Here is a 19,227-nt window from a genome sequence, read left to right on the forward strand (position 1 = left end):
CTCTCTGATGCTTCCCGTCTGCGAGATACTGACTGCAGGCCAGGATGGGCCAGGATGGGCAAGGCAGAGGCGCCGGCGAGTAGCCCGGAGTCTAGGGACCTTAACCACATCGTGAAACCCATCAGGCGACCAGCACGGGAAGGGAGCTGACAAGAGCCTCGGCTGGGATGGGCTGCGTCACCCGCGTCATGGGTGTGAACGGGCCCCCATGCTCCAGGAGCCCACCGTCAAGGAGACGGACGTCACCAGCTAGAGAACCACAAGGGGCAAAATGTAGCAAATTATTAGGGAAAGACTCTAAAAGCTGTAGGTGGCCAAGAAAGAGCGAGTTTGGAAACTGGTAAAAATGGGCAGGGAGAATGGCAGGTGGTCCTTCACCAAGGAGGAAGCTACAGCAGTGACTTCCTTGTGTCTTGTCTATAAAACTGAGATCATTAGAGTACCTGCCTGGTAGAGTGGTCATTACCTTAAGTTATTTATTATTCATAAAGTACTCCTAGCAGGACCTAGTAGCAGTAGAGGTGACGATGTTACTGTTCTTCAGCACAGGTGACGTTATTGGTGATGGTGATGGTGATTACAGTGTTATTGGTGACTGTGATGATGGTGGTGATGGTGACGTCACTATGGTGATGAGGACATTGTTTTTGATGATGGTGCTGTCGATGAGAATGGTCCTGTTACTCATTGCTAATGATGTTATTGTTGATAATGATGACAGGGCTATTGATTATGATGATGACAGTGTGTTGATGACGGTGTTGATGATGATGATGGTGTTGATGATGGTGATGATGATGATATTACTGTTATCATTGTTGTTGCCCTAGCTCTGACTCACACCTAAGAGGGGGGGCCTTCAACTATTGTCACCTTTTCCCTATAGTGGGAAGTACTGTCACCTCTTATTTCTGATGACTGGTGATGTGAATTTACATAGAGGTCAGTTACTAATAGCTATTGTTTCTATTTTGTGCAAAAATCGGGCCAAAATGACCAAACTTTATCATGGAATGTATCTTTAGGCAAAGGACTTTTGTTTACTTTCTGAGCATACAAAGAAGCTGGTAGTGGCCTTCATGGTTAGCTGAAGTGGATATTGAAGATCTGGGCCAGGATCTGGACCTTTCTAGATAGTGTGGAAGGTGTCCACATCTTCATGCAGAGGACAAGAGGAACTCTGTCCTCAGAGCACTCAGCCCAGATAGACCAAATCGAAATGAAATGAAGAAACACACAAACAATGAATCTCACTTTGCCTGGGCAGACAGACCACCACATCCCCAGATCTTAAGCGTAACATCAAACCTCTCTCCCTTGAGTTCTGAGCTGCTACCAAGGGATGTTTACATTGTTAATAATTATTAATAACCGCTTCCATCCATTTCACGTTCGCATTGGCCAAGAACTGCAAAGCAGGTCAACTTCATTTAGTCCTTACAAACAGCATAGCTGTCCACATTTTATGTGTGAGGAGACCAGATCCCAGAAACCAAGGGCATGTGGTTTTACGTAGGTGAGCTCAGGGAAGATGAAGTTATGCTCTTATCTAAGAAGTAAAGTTTAATGCATTTATTGCCAAAATGATCATGATCTGTAGGCCTGGGAACAGAAGAGTCCTTTGAACTTCCACGTGACTCGGAGCCCTTGTCTGTAATCCCCGCAGGTTTCTAATGGGAGTGAGCGCGGGATACTTCCACAGGCACAAGCGCCCAGAGGAAGTCTGTTCTGCTGGTGACCTGCGTCTGTGCTGTACCTCTTTGGCTTAGGGGTGTCTCACAGTTTAGCCAAGGACATGTATATGGGAAAGTATCTCTGGGGGAGGGGAAGAAGGGAACGTCTTACGCAAACAGGGTCCGTGTGTACCATATGTGACCACAGGGTAAGAGCTACCTCTAGGTCCCTGCCATGGGTTGAATTGTGTCGCCCCCACCCCACTCCCCAAATAATATATTGAAGTCCTAACTCCCAGTGCTTCAGAATGTGACTTTATCTGGAAATAGGGTTGCTACATGTGTAATTAATGGAGATGATGTCATTCTGGAATGATGTGGGTCCTTAATCCAATAGCTGGTGTCTTGTAAGAAGAGGGAAAGGGACAGACATGCAGGACAGAGGTGCCATGTGACAACAGAGGCAGGTAGACCGAGATGCAAGACCAAGGGACAGGCTGGCCACCACCAGAGGTGGAAGGACCCTCCCGGGCAGGTTTCACAGGGGACCTGGCCGTGCTGACACCTGCCTGTCTCAGACTCCCAGCCTCCAGACCGTGAGGCAGCAAATTCTGTTGTCCCAAGCCTGCCAGATGTTGGAATTCCATTATGGCAGCCCTGGAAAACTGACACGGTCCTCAAGAGCAGCTCCTCCAAACCCTCCCTCAACCACTTAAAACCCCACTCCAACTTATGACCTTCAAGCAGTGGTTCTCCCAGAGTAGCGCACAGGCTCGGTTACACATGCAGATTCCCAGGCCCCATCACAGCCTGTGGAACTGGAGACTCGGGAGATCCCCTGCTTCCGCTTCCGCCTCCGCCTTTCCAGGTCCTCCCGGTGATCTTGGTACTGCTGGAGTTCAGTAGAGTGTGTACGCAACACCATCTCCTGGCTTCCAAGATAGACTTCTCTGAGTTTTTTCTGAGATCAGCCAGCATCCTACCATCTCTAAGATCTTATTTAAATCCATGGGTCCATCTTACAGTCCCTGGCGTCTCAGAATCCACCGAAAATAGTACCCAACATCCATCTACAGCACCTGCTACTGTCTTGTTGAAGAAGCTACAGCGGAGGTAGAAGTGATCCCTGGTGCTTGTGTCCTGGGCAGCGGGAGGATGACGAGCACCATGAGACACACCGTGACCTTCGGGAATGCTTCCTGGGGGGCGTTTGAAGCCCCCGTTCTTCTGTGATGATCCGGGACAGCCTGAGCCCCAGCCTCTGGGTCCCACTGCTACTTAGTTACCGTGAACTTCACTTCCGCCACTTCTGTGGGCCATTTGGGAGCTCTCGAGGCTGCGCTTCTGAGACGCACCCCTCACTTAGAGAGGGGCCCCGGCCGAGGGAAGGCATGCGTTTGGTTGACTCACTTCCTTCTCTCTTCTGGAAGTGTTTACCCATGAAGCATGCGACTCCAGCTCCCCCGTCCCAGCCCACTCGGGGCACTGAGGCTTCGGATAAAAATAGTGTGCGGTTCGGGGGCTGGCATCGAAGAGAGAACATCTGTTCTGCCACACTTTAACAACACGGCTGCTACAGCAGGAGAAGATTAATTAAAAGTGTCACTCATGCGGCCGTTCCCACGCCACCCCACGCCTCCACCACCGAGCATTCGTGTACGTGCCGTGAAGGATTTGGTTGTGGCGTCCTCCCGCATTGATCCCGTTTAAGTGACTCTGAAGTGCTCAGGGACATGACAAAAATGAGAAAACTGGGGGAAGAGGTTTTATTTTCAGAGTTTTTAAAGCGTGAGTTTTAGTAAAACACCGTGGGTTGGTGTGGACGGTACACACTCATACGCACACGTAAGAGCATGTGTGTACACACAAGTACATGAGCACACGTGCTGGTGTGTGCACATACACATACACATGAGCAGGTGCACACACGCACATGCACACAAAAGCAGGTGCACTCTCACATGTACCTGTACCTACAAGCAGGTGCACACATGCACACACACACGTACACATGCATGTGTGCTGGTGCACGCACGCTCTCACGTGTGTTCATATGTGCAGGTTCTCGCACATGCATGTACATGCGAGCGGATGCACACTCACACAAGTACACATGCATGTGTGCTGGTGCTCACACGTGTTCATCGGATGCACACTCTCACACAAGTACACATGCATGTGTGCTGGTGCTCACACGTGTTCATACGTGCAGGTTCTCACACATACATGTACACAGGAGCAGATACACAAGTACATGTGCGTACATGCAGGTGCACGCGCGTGTCCATACACCAGGTGTGTGTGCTCGCACATACATGTCCGTACATGCAGGTGCGCATACAGGCTCACACATGTCTACCTGCAGGCGCACAGGCTCGCACACACGCAAGGACTTGCACACACACAGATGCGCACACTCACGTGCACCCACACATGCTCACACACACGTGCACAGATTTCCTCTCTTTCTGTACAAGTATCACTGCTCTTGTCCTCCCCAGTGCTAGGGAGGTTTCTAGAACAACGCCTACCCAAGTGCCAGCATCTGTGTGGGGTTTTCTCCCTTCTTTTCCCACGATTTCCACCCCAAAGCAGAGAACGACTTTAATATTCACATGCACACAAGATCCCCCAAGAAATCTTATCCTTTTTATAAAGTTGTTCATTGATTTTAAAAAGCGTTTCGTCAGGGCTCCGTTCACTGGGAGCTCCGTGTGCTGAGCTCCCACCATCCCTGCGCCCCGGGGCTGGGGGTTTAGTTTGCCGAGATGTACGCATTCGCGAAGACAAGAACTCGAGGAGGAGGTGGTGAGACAAACGCAGTAAAACAATCATTAAATGGTTCAGAGCACTAAGGGCTCCCGGCCGGAGGGTGTCGGGAGAACTTGCAGAAGCATAGAATGGCGCGGCAGAAGGACGTTTAAAGAGCCACGAATCCCGGCCTTTCATAACGTGCTGTAAGCCGCGGAGCCCTTTCTTCAAAAGGAAACTCAGTGGGATACGAGCATAGAAGGCGCAGCCCTCAGAGGCTCCCGGGGCTGCCCTTGAAAACCTCTGCTCCTGTTCTGTTGCCTCATCTCCCAGATTAAATCAGCGCGGGGGCACAAAGGTTAAGTTCTAAGAAGCGTCCACTGGAAGGAAATAAAGATCAGCTCTAACGAGAGCCCGTGAGCAACAGCGAGGGCGGTGTGTTTGCCTTACTTACGAGGACAATCTGGAGGTATTTCTAGGCAAGACGCCAGCCTGCCACAGATACTGAATAATCGTGAACGTGTTCTGATGAGAGGATCCCGCCTGGAAGCCTCTCAAATGCCCCCAGGAATACAGTCTTGCTGTGGCCGATGCCTAAGAAATCTACGGCCCTGTCTTTGCTGGGAGGCTCGGCTGCTGACCATCAACGCAGTCGACAAGCTTGCAGTACCTCCGTTACAGAATTTAGCTCTAGATTATCTCTGGCACTTTCTAGAAACCAAAGCTGGTCTTTCAAACAGGTAACCAGCAACTGTGAGGTTATCAAAAGAACGTGGCACAGCCACGGCACTTCTCCGCCCAACTTCACGGGTCCCCAAGGGACGCATCCCGTCAACGGATTCTGTATCCGCCATTTAACCAGCAGATAGCCACTGGTCACTCACTGCGAGTAAGACACTGAGCATGTCCTGTGTGGGATACAAAGCGGCGTGTAAGAGAGTTTCCTAAGTGCCAAGTAGGCAAGAAGAGATTGGGCATGAGTATACTGTGAGCGCTCAGATTAGAACGCGATCTGAGGGATGCCTGGAGGGCTCCGTCAGTGGAACATCTATCTTTGGTTCAGGTCATGATCCTGGGGTCTTGGGATCGAGCCCCACTTCGGGCTCCTTGCTCAGTGGAGCGTCTGCTTCTCCCTCTCTCTCTGCCCCTCCTCCCCGCTCACGCACGCATGCCTCACTCACTCTCTCAAATAAAAATCTTAAAAAAAAAAAATGCGATCTGAGCTTTAGCTGAAATTCATCACAGTACTTCTGGAAACACAGATGACAAGGATGGGCATCGGTGAGGGACATGGCGGTTCCCGGAGCCGTGGTGGGGATCCGGACGCAGCCGTGCTCGGCACAATGCGACAGCCGCTGTACACTGCATCATTTCTCCCGTAGTTTGCCTGATGTGGCAAACAGACGAAGCTGAGCTCTTTCCTTCACACCGTGGACTCTGTGAATTATGCCGAACCTCGAGACCTGCGCCCCAGCTGATGGCCACGGGGCAGGATGCTGTGTCGTCACTGCACATAATTCCTGAAACCTAATGCTTAACGAGTCAACAGCCCTGAGACACTCGCCGAATTTCAAGCCCTTGTCACCAGCCCTGAGCGTCCCTCAGTTCCTAGAGCAAGAGGTTAAGCGCAACTGTACAAAGTTAACGTGACACTTCTCGCCATCGTTGGTGAGCGTGTAAAGCCACGCACTGACGTCTGTGAACTGCTGAGTGATGGCCCTTAGGCTGCCGCATGGAAGTGGGGTCTCATCCAGGGTCCCTAGACACACGAGGCCGGAGCCACCCTCCCACCCACCCCGCAGGCGGCAGAGACCCTCACTCAGTGCTCCCGAGAGGCAGGGAAAGGTGACACCGCTGTGTGCACGGTGTGGGTTTCACCTGCGTGCACGCGGTCTGTCCCACGAATGTCCCCCGAGGAGGAGGAGGAGGAGAGGCATGAAGCTGAGCACGGCTGCTGTGGGTTTCGTTGCTGTTGTTTCTTCTGATGACTCTTCTTTTTCCGGTTTTGTGTCCTTCGTAACTGCTTCATTTCTGTCTGTAACTGTCCGTCTCCCGCCATCCGGTGAAGCAGGCGTAAATTCACATTCTGACGTGAATGGTGCCGAAAGCCAGAAATGCAGAAACATTTTGATTTTCCATTTTGCAAGGCTGTTGTATAATTCGGATCTTTTCCTTTTGTGATGTGAATGCCCGGCCCCCGGCGGCAGGGACTTGAAGGTTCAACACTACCGTCCGTGCTGGTCGTGAATCCACTCGCTTCCCCTCACTTCTGTCCCCTCAGGAACCACATTCATGTGGAAGTCAGAGATCTAACTTGAGTCAAGTGGTCTCTGGCACGAACCAGGGTTTTTAAGAAGCCCGGCGTTGATTTTCCGCGGTCGTGTCCTTGGAAGCCAAGGCTGAGCAAACGGCACTAGCTTTCTCCGCCGTGAGCGCGGTTCTGCCCCCGGCTCCGCACACCCGTGCTCTGGGTGCGTCTTCCGAGGGTCCACCGGCCGTGAGACCGGCTTCCCCGCCAAGGACTTCAGCCATGTCAGGACAGGACATGGAGAATCACAGTCAGTGTTTCTACACTCTGCGTGGGTGTCCGTGCAGACGCGTACGCGGCATGAATGCAGGAGTGTGTAAGCGTGAGCGCAAGGCAACAGACACGCACGTACGGAGCTGCATGTTTGATGTGAAACCTCCATGCAGAGAGGAGTTTAGGGTGAAACATAACCGCGTGGTTTCAGAAGCATGTCCGAGGTCCCAGACGAACCCAGGCGGGCCACATACCAGAGGGGCTGGTTGAGAAGGAGCAGGGGAGGGATCCTGACTCCCTCCTGCCCTCCATGGCTTCCACTTCAGGCTGCAGACAGACACCCCTTCTCGGCACAGGTCTCAGGGCCCCTCTGCCGCGTGTCCCCATCTGCATTTCAGAGGGAGGCCCCAGGGGTACGTTCCCATCTCCAGAATGGGGTGCGCCGGTCTCCCGGCACGCTGCGAGGCTGAGGCAGGGTCCCTCCAGCACCCAGCACGGCGCCGGGCAGAGGGAATGACCCCCAGTGTGCTGGCAGCAGCCTCCCCCCAGAACAGACCTTGACACCCTCGTATTCTGCATGGGGGACCCAGAGAGGAAAAGTTGCAGAGCTGGAACCACCAAGTAACAGGGGGCGGCACAGCCGCCAGAGCAGATCTGGCCACGTCCGCCCTTGGGGGAGTCAGTTTGCTGACTTCCCAGCCCCCCCTCCGCCCGCCGCGCTCGCTGTGTGGCACCGAAGCCTACGTCTGTGTGTGTCCGTCTTCCCTGCTGGACTCCGAGGCCCCGACAGCGAGTACTTTGTCTGCTTTGGCTGCTTCCCCGGGACCTGGCAGTGTGTCTGGCGCATCAGCGGCGTCTCTGTATGTTTGTTGAGCAGAGTTACAGGCAAAGGAGAAAGAACCCAGGAGCAGGAGTCGTTGGAAGAGGAGCAGCAGATCAGAGCCCTGAACGTTCTGCGGCCCGCGGAGCAGGAAGCCAGGCTTTCCAGATTTCCGTACAACGCTCTGTGCGCGGTCACAGAGCGGCGGTGCCTTGCAGACACGGAATAGCAAAGAGCTTCCTACGGTTCAGAGCAACTCTGCTTTGTACGTTAGCTGCTGGGTGTGCATTAGATTTTTTAGAAGAAAAGGAAAGAAAACCAGCTTAAAATCTCTGCGAAGCCCCTCCAAAGGCTCGTTAGTAAAAGCACTCTCCTGTACAACGGGCTCAGGGGTCCCCCCTTACTCACAGGCTCTCACAGAATGCTGTGCATGTGCTGCTGTGTTTAGCACGTCCCTTCTTTTCTTAGAGGCGTCTGAGGCGAACCCCAAGCCCGGACTGATCAAAGTGTCATGAGGTTTAAATATTCCAAATCAAGAATCTCCTGCATCTTCTCTCTTATGAGAAAATTCTTTGTACTTTAGGTGCTTTCCTATGTCCTCCCCAATTTTTAAGAGCCTCACCATCATAGAAACCTGAAAAACATTTGGGTAATCTTTTTTTTTTTTTAAGATTTTATTTATTCATTTGACAGACAGAGATCACAAGTAGGCAGAGAGGCAGGCAGAGAGAGAAGTGGAAGCAGGCTCCCCGCTGAGCAGAGAGCCCGATGCGGGGCTCAATCCCAGGACCCTGAGATCATGACCCGAGTTGAAGGCAGAGGCTTTAACCCACTGAGCCACCCAGGCGCCCCACCATTTGGGTTATCTTAAAACCCACATCGAGCTGTGTTTCTAGACCACCTGGCCAAGGGAGCCAGCATGCAGGCAGCTGGAGGAAGAGAAGTGGCTCCTGGGTCCCAGATGGCCGCCTGGCCAGGGGCACGGGCTCCCAGAAGAGCTGACCTTCGGACGGGATCTGGAATGTTGGATGGGGTTCGGTTAGAATCGAAAGGTCTAAATCACACATAGGGGCTGCTCTTTAACTTTTGTGTTCTCTTTACATGTAATTTTTGTCTGTTCTGTGTCCACTTGGCTGCTCTGTAGAATATTCTGTGCTAAGACACGGTGACTGCGGCGCAGCTGTGATGAGGCTCTTGAGGGAAAGAACACAGTTCGGACCCGGTAAATGGAGACAGCTGTCCTTGGCACCGAGGGAAACAGTGGGGCGGGCGATGGCAAAGTGTCCGCGGGGACGAGAACCCCCGCTGTAAAACCTGGGGACACGGGATGCTCTCAAGAGATCCTTCCTTAGCCTGATTCAAATTTGCTGCCTTGATAGGTCATGGCCAAGATTTCTGTTCATTAGCCATGAATCCATCAGCAAACATCTTGTGCACCGCGCGGACTCCCAGATTCCAAATAGGCCCTGGAAGGATGCAGACTGCCGCCCGAGGGCTTCAGAGGGCGTGTGCGTGTCTGTCCGTCTGCTGTTCGCCGGGGTGTGGTGGGAAAGTGGGAGGAGCAGTTGCATGTTTATTTTATTTATTTATTTGAGAGAGCGCGTGAGAGGGGACGGGGAGGCGCAGAGCAGAAGCAGGCTCCCGCCGAGCAGGGAGCCGGATGCGGGCCTCGATCGCAGGACCCCGGGTTCATGACCTGAGCCGAAGCCAGACACTTCGCCAGCTAAGCCCTCCAGACGCCCAAGAGCAGTTGCATTTTTAAACTTAAAATTCAGTGTGACAGTTGCTACCTTTGGTGCTAAGGGCACTTTTCAGAGTGACAATTAGAAAGAACACAGGAGAAGCACCTGTGACAGCAGCCAGAGCTAAATTCTTAAACAGTGCGGGGACAAGCAGCAGTGTGACTGCAGCAGGCAGAGGGTCACAGTACACACAGTCACACCCACACATACACCATCACACTCAGAGTCACACACCATCACAGCCACACACACACAGTCATACCTCACAGTTACACACCATCACACCCCCACACACAGTCACACCCCATAGTCACACACCATCACACCCACACAAAACCACATAGTCATACCCAGTCGCAGACCATCACATCCACACACACAGTCACAGTCACACACCATCACACACACACACAGTCATACAATCACACACAGTCACACCCAGACACACAGCCACAATCACACACCATCACACACAGTCACACAGTCAACACACAAACCCACAGTCACACACCATCACACCCACACAAAACCACAGTCATACCCACAGTCACAGACCATCACACCCACATACACACTGTCACACTCCACAGTCACACCACATGCACACAATGCAGATGTAAAATTAGCATGAAAAGATATCCCACTTCACACAAAATTTGACAAATCTAATTCAAGAAATACCCACATATAATATCTTCCCGTCAGAGTGGAATAAACAAATATATTTCAGGTATAATAGATCCCCCCCATACACTGTTAGTCAGAAGCTGCTGGAGGTAATGGACTGCGGTCCCCAGTGTCTCATACCCACGCCCATCCCCGGACACCCTCCCCACGGCCACGCGACCCCCAGCTCCCCAGAAGGAGAGCTCCTCCCGTTCGTTGTCCAAAGGCATGAGAGCCAGTGTGACCGACACGCCCAGATGTGTCAGGAGCCCCCGTATGTCTCCCTCACATGCTGGGGTGAGCCTGCATGTGCCAGACGAGGGCCGGCCCTCCAGCCTGAGTCCCGGAGCGCAGCTGCCGCATAGGCACAGACGCAGCAGGACTGCCCCGGACGCATTTACCAGGACGTAACATCAGCGAGAGATAAACTTCCACGGTTCATAAGCACTGAGTGCAGGGGTTTTGTGTTTGAAACGTGCAGCTCATCTGGTGAACGCTGACCATAAGACCGTAAGACACAGAGTTGCCTCGCTGGTGACTCACCCACCTGGCAGACAGTTTTTGCTACAGGTGCGAGGAGTATGAGGGTTTCCCGCAGCACCGTTTATAGTAACAAAGAAGAGAAGGTAACAGTCTACATTTCCATCAGTAGGGAAGGCAGTGAAGAAATGACCATTTGGCCATACAGGGGCATACGACACATCTGTTAGAAATGGTTTCCAGGGGCGCCTGGGTGGCACAGTGGGTTAAGCCTCTGCCTTTGGCTCAGGTCATGATCTCAGGGTCCTGGGATCAAGCCCTGCATCGGGCTCTCTGCTCAGCGGGGAACCTGCTTCCCTTCCTCTCTCTCTCTGCCTGCCTCCCTGCCTACTTGTGATCTCTGTCTGTCAAATAAAATCACTTAAAAAGAAAAGAAAAGAAATGGTTTCACAGCTTTTAAAAATTCTTTCCTTTATTGTACATTAAAGCATCAACCATTCCCCACGTTGCGTTTTCAGGCAGCCATGTGTTTTCCGTTTTGTCCATGTCGGTGGGTGTGCAATTGCTCACTCGTGTGCCCTCTCATCTTGTCTGTGTGAATACCCTGCTTGTAAGCTGCCCCCACCCCGCTCACGGGAGCCGGGCCTCGGTTGCCGCCCAGAACGGTCTAGGGCAAGCCTCCCCGTGAGCGTGTGCACGGACGTGTGCGAGACGGTCCAGCCCTCCGGCTGCCCGGCCATGCTCGGGTCCCAGAACTGTGCTGACTTGTGCTGCAAACGCGAGCTCCCCGCCGTGTGGCCTCGCCCTCCGGCTCTGTGTTCCACTCTGTGGGGCCTGAGCTGGGGTGATAAACACCACCATGAGCCGCAAAGAACTTCTAAGTGTAGAGGGGGTGTCAGGTGACCGCTGTCCCGGGGGGGAGCAGGCTGTGATCAGGAGAGGAGGGCAGCCGCCCTCAAGTCCGTGTTCGACATTTTGTTAAAAAACAAACAAGCAAAACTAAGGCAATAGGATGCAAACTTCAAGCTGCCAACATGTCAGTGTTTTTATGTTGTTTGACTCTGTTGAGTATATCTGTTCTCGTGTGCGGGTGACCATACAGGAGCGCCTTTGGGCTTTACAGAGGACTCAGGTCACTTCTGGGAAGTGGGGTCAGCAGGGCCTTGCCCTGTCACTCTCTTCTTTAGCGTTTGCATTCCTTTTAGAAACCTATATCACGCTCATGAATTTGGAACCCTGAAAAGAAATAAAATAAAATAAAATGAAATGAAAAAAAAAATTGAGGAGGGCTGAGTTTCTGACTATGTGGAGGAGATAAAGGCTTCACATTCTCAGAACCTGTGTTTTCTCGTCTGTAAAATACAGTTAGAAGCTACTTTGTAGGGCTGCCGTGAGGATGATGAATTATTCATGGTCAACCTCCTGCAGAACGCCTTTACATAGTAGGAGCTAAATAAATAATAATTGTTTACATTATTAATAAAAGTGTAGGATACGCTCTGTGTGCAAATTTACTCACCCTGAAATGTGTAGAGAAAATAGATGTAGTTTCTTTATTTCTCAATAAGTGATCTGTTCTTCCACATGAGCTCCCCACGGGAAGCATGGATCTTCGAGCCGGGAAACTTAGTTTGATTCAATAATTTAAATGCGCAGCCAGCGTCTCAGTCCCTTGCCCTAAGTGCTGTCTCTTCGGATTTAAACACCTGGACTCTCAGATCCGTGCTGCCCGCCCCCTGGGGAGACAGCGTCAGATCTAGCAACTGAAAATGCAGGCACCCAATTACATTAAATTCCAGGTAAACAACTTTTTTTTTTTTTTTTTTTTTTTGGTGGTAAGTCCCAAATACTGTATGGGACATATTCATACTAAAACAAAACACAACACCGAATTGTTTATCTGAAATTCACATGTAACCAGATGCGGGGCATTTTCTTTGGGCTGTCCTATGTAGTGGGTGAACGGGGGAGGGGGCCCCGCGGTGGGGGGGGATAAGGCCCCAGGCCCCCCGGACTTCGGATGTGCACTGGGCAGGGTCTGGGTCCAGTCCCTGGACTGTGGACAGGCTCTGAGGTCCACGGCTGGTGAGACCCACAGTCTGTCTCTCACCTTAGCCGGGGCTTGGCTGGACCAGCCCCATTTGATGGCTCCTCCGTGGCTAATGCTCTTTGGGCCCCGGAATGGGACCTCCACTCGGTAGCCGCTGCAGTGGGGTCGCTAAGCCCTCAGAATAGTAGGATCCGTGGAAGGTCCCTGGCTCTCACTGGAGCCCCTGGTCATGCGGCCCCAGGGAAGCAGGCACGAGGTTACAGTGAGCCCAGGGAAGGTCAGCACCAGCCAGTCCTCTCCCCAGACAGTACATGTCCTCCAGCTCAGAGTGTCCGTGAGTCCCCAGCCTGAAGCAGAGAGCCAGCAGCGCCCTGGCCACGGTGCCCCCGCCGTGGACCTTCCTCCCTCTGCCTTCCTGCGTCCCGCGTCCTCTCTCTGCCTCCACTGTCCCCAGTCCCCGAGGGCCAAGGGGCAGGCCTCCCCTGCTCCTCCGGGAGGCTCCGTGGCCACCGCTCAGCACACACTCCATGCATATGCAGTCAACACCAGCTGTATTCCGGCCGCCAGCAGGAGCGGCAGTCGGAAAGACAGCGCTTCTCGGTCTTATGCCTGGTGCCGTTGAAGACGAGGACAGTGAACAAATACAGAAAATGCCCGTCCTAAGGTCCCAGCTTCACGGAACGGGACAGTGAGCTCTCCAAAGGGGGAGGAAGCGGAGACAGGTAGGGGCTGGCGGTGTGGTGGAGGAGGCTCCCGTCAGGCAAGTGGAGAAGGCATCTCAGCAGAGACTGCACCGAAGGAAACGAGCAAGCCTGCCCGGGTCTGGGGCAGAGGGAGCCGTGGGCGTCCTGCAGGACCTGCCCACGCCCGGCTGGCTGGAAGAGAGTGAATTCTCAAAGGGCGCAGAGTAGAGGCCGGAACGATCGCCTGCCTCTAGCATACTTTCACCAGGGTCCAGAAAACAATTTGGAAAAGCCCCTTTTGCTCCCTGGACTCTCTCCTTGCTCAAGAGACTAAGGACGTTTGACCACGGCCCGAAGCCACCGAGGCCCCTTAGCCCGGAGCCCGCCCTTCCCTCACCCCTCCAGGCTCTGGGCTCCCCCACGGCCTTGGAGTCAGGAAGCCGACGTAAGGCGGGGGTGGACACACGGCCAGACCTCCGCACAAGAGCCCTGCTGGCTAGTCAGTGTTTGCAAAGCGTCCCAAGAGGCCCGTGGAGAGGCCGACCTCTCCGGGAGGAACCCGTCCAGGACTCCACTGGGGTGTCCTTCCTTTGCACTCAAGGCCCCGCCTGGGATTGGCGTCGGCACAGGGCCGTGGAGCGAGGAGGGAATGAACCCTGAGATGAGTGTGAATATGGGAGTTCGAATCCACTCCCTTGGGATGCTAAGAGCACGAAGCCAGGCAGGCAGGTCCCGGGCACGCGCGTGTGCACGCTGGAAGGGAGGCCGGACGCTCCTGTGTTTCAGATGAACTAACGACCTTCTTTCTTTTCTTCTCTGGCTTCTCCTCTCCACCCACTCAGGTCCTGGAGTCCCCACGGTGACAGTGCACAACACGACTGATAAGAGAAGTAAGTGCCTTTTGCTCTTTTCTGGAATCCTCCTGCGTCATGGGAGAAAGAAAGCCCAAGTTCTGGGGCAGAATCCTGCCATGTGCTCCTGTTTGGAGACACAGATGGCGCTGGTCAGCGGTTCAGAGCGACACCCACAATGGCCAGTGTTGGTCAGTGTGGTGGACGGTCAGAGCCACGAAGCCAAAAGATGAGCTGAGGCCCGGAGGCCACTGCGGCCGTGCATGGCCCCGCCCGCACCCCAGGCCCTGCAGCCTGGCCCTCCACGGGGAGGGGGGTCAAGGCTCCGTGGGCACTTGGAGGTTCGTCTACCCTTGTGGGTGGGGGCACCGTCATGGCACCAGGGGCCTTCCCGGGGGACCTCCCAGCACATTTTTGCTTAAAGGGACCCCAGGCAAGTTGACACACACACCCTTGTGTTTAGTTCTCATGTAATTTGGGCGCGTCCTGTCCCAGGCCGACCCTCGTAGAGCTGGGAATGAAGAGAACGTGCACTCAGCCCCTCTTTCTTGGTCTTCCTCGACCCTGTCCCCAAGGAACCCCACTGCTTCCTTCCTCCCGACCCCCGACGCCTTCCCACTCCTTCCCACGGTGGTACCACCGGCCCTGGCAGGACCCTGCTCTGCCTTCTAACGGAAAGTCAGACCTCCGGCTCCGAAGGCAGCAGTCACTCTGCCCTTCCCTTGAATCACGGATTCCCGGCCGGGGCTCAGGCGTCGGGTGCCGCGGCGTGCAGGGGTGAGGAGGGTTGAAGGCGGGGTCTCCCGGGATCTATTTAGACGCTGGTGAGAAAGTGGCCGAAGTGTTTCAAAGTCGGTAGAACAGGTTGATTTTAAAGAGAGCATTTAGAGAATAATCCCAAATGATGACCGGAGTCCCCAAAACTTATCCAGTAATTACTGGAGACTCAAAAGTAGAAGAGAACACCGGAAATCGATTTTTTAAATCACTTAAAGGGCAAAAGAAGTCCAGAAATGGGCTGCCAGACAGATTCGAGACCCACTCAGAACACTTGCGTGGCCGTCAGTGGGGAAGTCACTGCGCCGGCCTGTCTGTTGTCCTCTCGGGGGGTGCGGCGTTCTGGGCACCAGTGCCCGGCCCTGGACCTCATCTCCGGCACCACTGGGAGCCTTCTGGGAGCCTGTGAGGTCTGGGGTCTGCATCACATGCCCCATAGGGATGGGATGTGACCCGGTTATCAGGGCTACACCCCACCCAGCCACAGGCTGCCCCCTCTTGTGGGCACAGGGGCTTGGAGAGTCCTGGGGAGGCTGCCCGAGGGGTTGGGCCGGACGCCCACCTCAAGGCAGGCCTCTGTGGGGTCGACAGACACAGCCGAACATGACAGCCTTGTTTTTAAAAAAGTGTTCGCGCTCGAATCTCTTGAGCAATGATTTTCCACTTTGAAACATGGAAATATTTCAAAAAACCTCAACTGGAACATCTTTTTGTCTGAAGAGAACATGTCCTACTCACTTAGAGGACTGGTTAAAATGTGAGAATTCTATAGAGAGTGTGTGTGTGTGTGTGAGTGTGTGTGCGTGTGAGTGTGTTCATACAGCGGACTATCCGCCGTCAGTAAGAAAGAACCTTGCCAGCTGTGACGGCGTGGCTGGAACCGGAGGGTAATGTGCGGTGTGAACTACGTCCGTCCAAGAAAGACAACGATCGTGATCTCCGTGACACGTAGACTTGAAGAAGCAAGACAGAGGATCACAGGGGAAGGCAGGGAAAGATCAAATGAGGTGAAACCAGAGGGGGACACACCGTGGGAGACTGTGAACTCCAGGGAACAAACCGGGCCGCTGGAGGGGAGGGGCGGGGTGGGTCCCTGGGGGAGGGGCATTGAGGGGCTCGTGACGGATCGAGCACTGGGTGTTACCTGCTACTGAAGAATGACAGAATTCTACCCTGGGAACAAACACACACACAAGAAGTACATAGAAGATTTCCTGATATTTCATGAAGTTTTTCCCTTCTTAAAAGTCTGTGGTCTGATGCGCACCGAACAGGGTATGTGGTCGGTGTCCTCGCCGGACGCTGCCCCGTGCCGCAGCGGGTGTCGCTCTGGGGGCAGGCTGGGTATGGGGTGTGTGGGACGCCAGGCCGTGTTTTTGAAGTGTCCCGTGAATTTATGATTCTTTCAAAATAAACAGCCTTTTTTCTTTGTTAAATCTATAGTAAAAACACAAAACTATTTCTAGGTGCTTTTTCCCCCCTTTTAAGGAAACGAGGTATGGCTGTTCAGAAAGCCATTGGCTTTAACCCTCTGACTTGCTTCTTTGGAGGACGCTGTTAGGGATCCGGTGACGCGGCACCTGCGTCTGGGGAGGCCTTGTGCCCGGTAGCCACACGCGGGTCTGGCCGCGATCACATATCCAGGGCTGCTGGGGGCCAGGAGCGCGAGCCCGGGGAGCGAGGCCCAGTCCCCGCTTGTCCTCGGGTCCCATGGGCCCGCATATGAACGCCGGCCTGCGTCTTAGGTGCCTCCACGTAATGACACAGGCTGTTTATTCTCTTATAAAATGGGGCAGTGTGCGTGCGGGTGTCTGCACCGTGAGAGCGTCTGGGAAGAATTCTCCCTGTGCCCGCCAGCGCAGGCAGCGAGGACAGCTCTCCTCCAAGAGGTCTCCCGATTCTGCGGGGAAACCAAGCAACCCCCTTTTTGTCACCGTTGGTGGCTGGCTGTGACAACCCCTCCGCCCGGGCAGCCCCCTGAGTCTGGAGGTTGTACTTGTCGTCTGTATTCTGGGGGGACCCCCAAAAAGAGGTTTTTAGAGAAGCATTTCACTGTTTGGGGTTCAGGGGTCACAGTTGCTGGTGATTCCCGGGGTCGGGGGGCATGGAACGGGAAATGGAAGGATTCTGCCCACGGCCTGCACCAGCCCGTGCGGGGGCATCGGGGCGCCTCCCGTGAAGGTGGCACCGTCATGCCGCCAGCTGAGTGCTGAGCCACAGGAGCCGGACAGCGTCTGGGCCGTGCGGACCTGGGGTCCTCTCCAACCACGCATCCTCGCAAGCCTGGGCGCCCGGCCGTGTGCGGACCCCGGCTGTCCCTCAGCCTGAGCCTCGCTCCGGGGGGAGCTCATCCCGACCCGCCGGTTGCCGCGTCTCTGGTTCTCAGTGCAGCCCAGGGTTTTCCGGAACGCGGACGCAGGACCCCAAGGTGGACACAGAATGACTCCGTGGTTGAGCTGTTGGCGGCGGGGGGGGGGGGGGTCCGCCCCCCAAGAAGCAAAAGAGGCATGTCCATCCCCGTGGGTCAGGACGTCAGGCCCGCACGACGGCTCCTTTTCACGCATGAGAATCTCAGGTGTCCCTGGGATCCGGCAGCTGTCCCACCCTCCCAGCAGTGAGACGGCCCGTGCTGCTCCCTGCGTGCGCCCCGTCTGCGGCAGCTCGCCCTCCCCGCCCCTGCACGCGTGTCCTCCTGTCCTTTCCACCCTCCAGCGGCTTTGGGGCCAGACGACAGGGCAAGGGTGAAGTGGGGGGTAGGGGGTCCCCAGTGCCTGCGACAGTGCGGGCAGCCTGGCTTCCTGTACGTGCCAGGGTCACAGCCTCTGACTCCCCATCTTCCTCTTGCCAGTCCCGGCCCTGCCCCGTGCCCCATGCCCCACGTCTGCATGGGCTTCATGTGGCTGCACAGAATGCCGCGAAATAACTCTCCTGCCGGCTCTGTGCCCCTTGGGTAAAATCAGGAACCCGTGGCTGGTGGTGACAGCCACTCGGCGCACCACCCCCGGAATCTGAGTGCACATCCCCCAGAAACGTGTGCCGTTGAGCCCCGGAGGCTGCAGGTTCAAGGTCAGGATGTCGGCAGGGTGACTGGTTCCAAGGCTGCGGGGGGAGGCGGTCCCCCAGCTCCCGGTGGCGGCCAGCAACCATTCTGGCATTCCTGGGCTAGCACAAGGGTCACCGTTCCTCGCCACATGGCCTCCTCGTGTGCAGCCTTGTGTCCAGCTCTCCCCTTCCTACAAGGACCCAGTAGTTGTGCTGGATTAGGACCATCATGGCCTCAGCCCAACTTGCTTCTGCTGCAAAGACCCTGATTCCAAATACGGCCACCGTCAGAGGTACTGGGGGTGAGGACGTCAGCATGTGTGAGGGACACAGTCCGACATACGACAGCGGAACGAGGGTTTGTCCTTTGCTCCTGTGGAACCCAGGTCATGGGATCCTTGTCGCTGTCCCGGGAGGAAGCCCACCATCGCCCCCGCTTCTGGCCACGTGGGCGGGAAGAAAGAAAAGAAGGTTGTGTGGGATTTGTTGCATCAAGGCCCAGCGGAGGTCGGTGTCCTTTCCAGCACACGGGATTGCCTCACGGGGACCCACTGAGATGCCAGAGAGGCCCCGGGAGGAGGGAGACAGGCCGACGGGTGCGAGCAGCCCCTGTACACGAGGAAGGTCTAGGACACCACAGGCTGCCTTTGCCCGTCCCTGAGAGGGGAGTGACGGGGGCGAACTTACTGGCCGTTTCTGTGCAGCTCACTCGTCCTGAGCGAGCCCGTCAGATAAGGCCCTGTGCTGGCCTGTGCAGCTGCCTCCGGCGACCCCAGAGAGCAGACAGGTGTGCCCAGTGCCAGAGGGGTCCCTACAAGGGGGTGGACCCCACCCCACCAAGGAGGGTTCTCTGACTGCGGCGGGGAGCACCAGCGCCCAGCCTGGGGACGCGGGAAGGGGGGAGGAGAGGTGCCACCGCGCGGACCCAGCGGAGGGGAGCACGGGGGGAGATGGGGGCTTGGGACCCTCCCCTACCTGCACTCGTGGGGCTGGGGACCCTCCCCTACCTGCACTCGTGAGCCCAGAGTCTGCAGAGGGCACAGAAGACAAAAATGTCCTAACAGACCCAAACACACAGGAGAAGCCGTGGAGGCCCGTGTTTAGTGCCCGGTGGGAGAGGAGGTGGGAGTTCTGGGTGTTGATCTAACCCGGAGTCGAGGTCTCCGAGACC

General features: G+C 55.0%; 1 protein-coding gene across 4 annotated transcripts in view; it reads left to right on the forward strand.

Annotated features, from left to right (window-relative positions):
• Positions 1 to 19,227, forward strand: part of DPP6 (dipeptidyl peptidase like 6) — an 848,700-nt gene that overhangs the window by 802,525 nt on the left and 26,948 nt on the right. For all 4 annotated transcript variants that reach the window (XM_059172341.1, XM_059172343.1, XM_059172340.1 and 1 more), the window contains exon 17: positions 14,229 to 14,276. In XM_059172341.1, coding sequence (XP_059028324.1) covers positions 14,229 to 14,276 — 48 coding nt within the window. The remainder of the gene's footprint in view (positions 1 to 14,228; positions 14,277 to 19,227) is intronic.

Source organism: Mustela lutreola, chromosome 4 (assembly GCF_030435805.1).
Source record: "Mustela lutreola isolate mMusLut2 chromosome 4, mMusLut2.pri, whole genome shotgun sequence".
NCBI lineage: Eukaryota > Metazoa > Chordata > Mammalia > Carnivora > Mustelidae > Mustela > Mustela lutreola.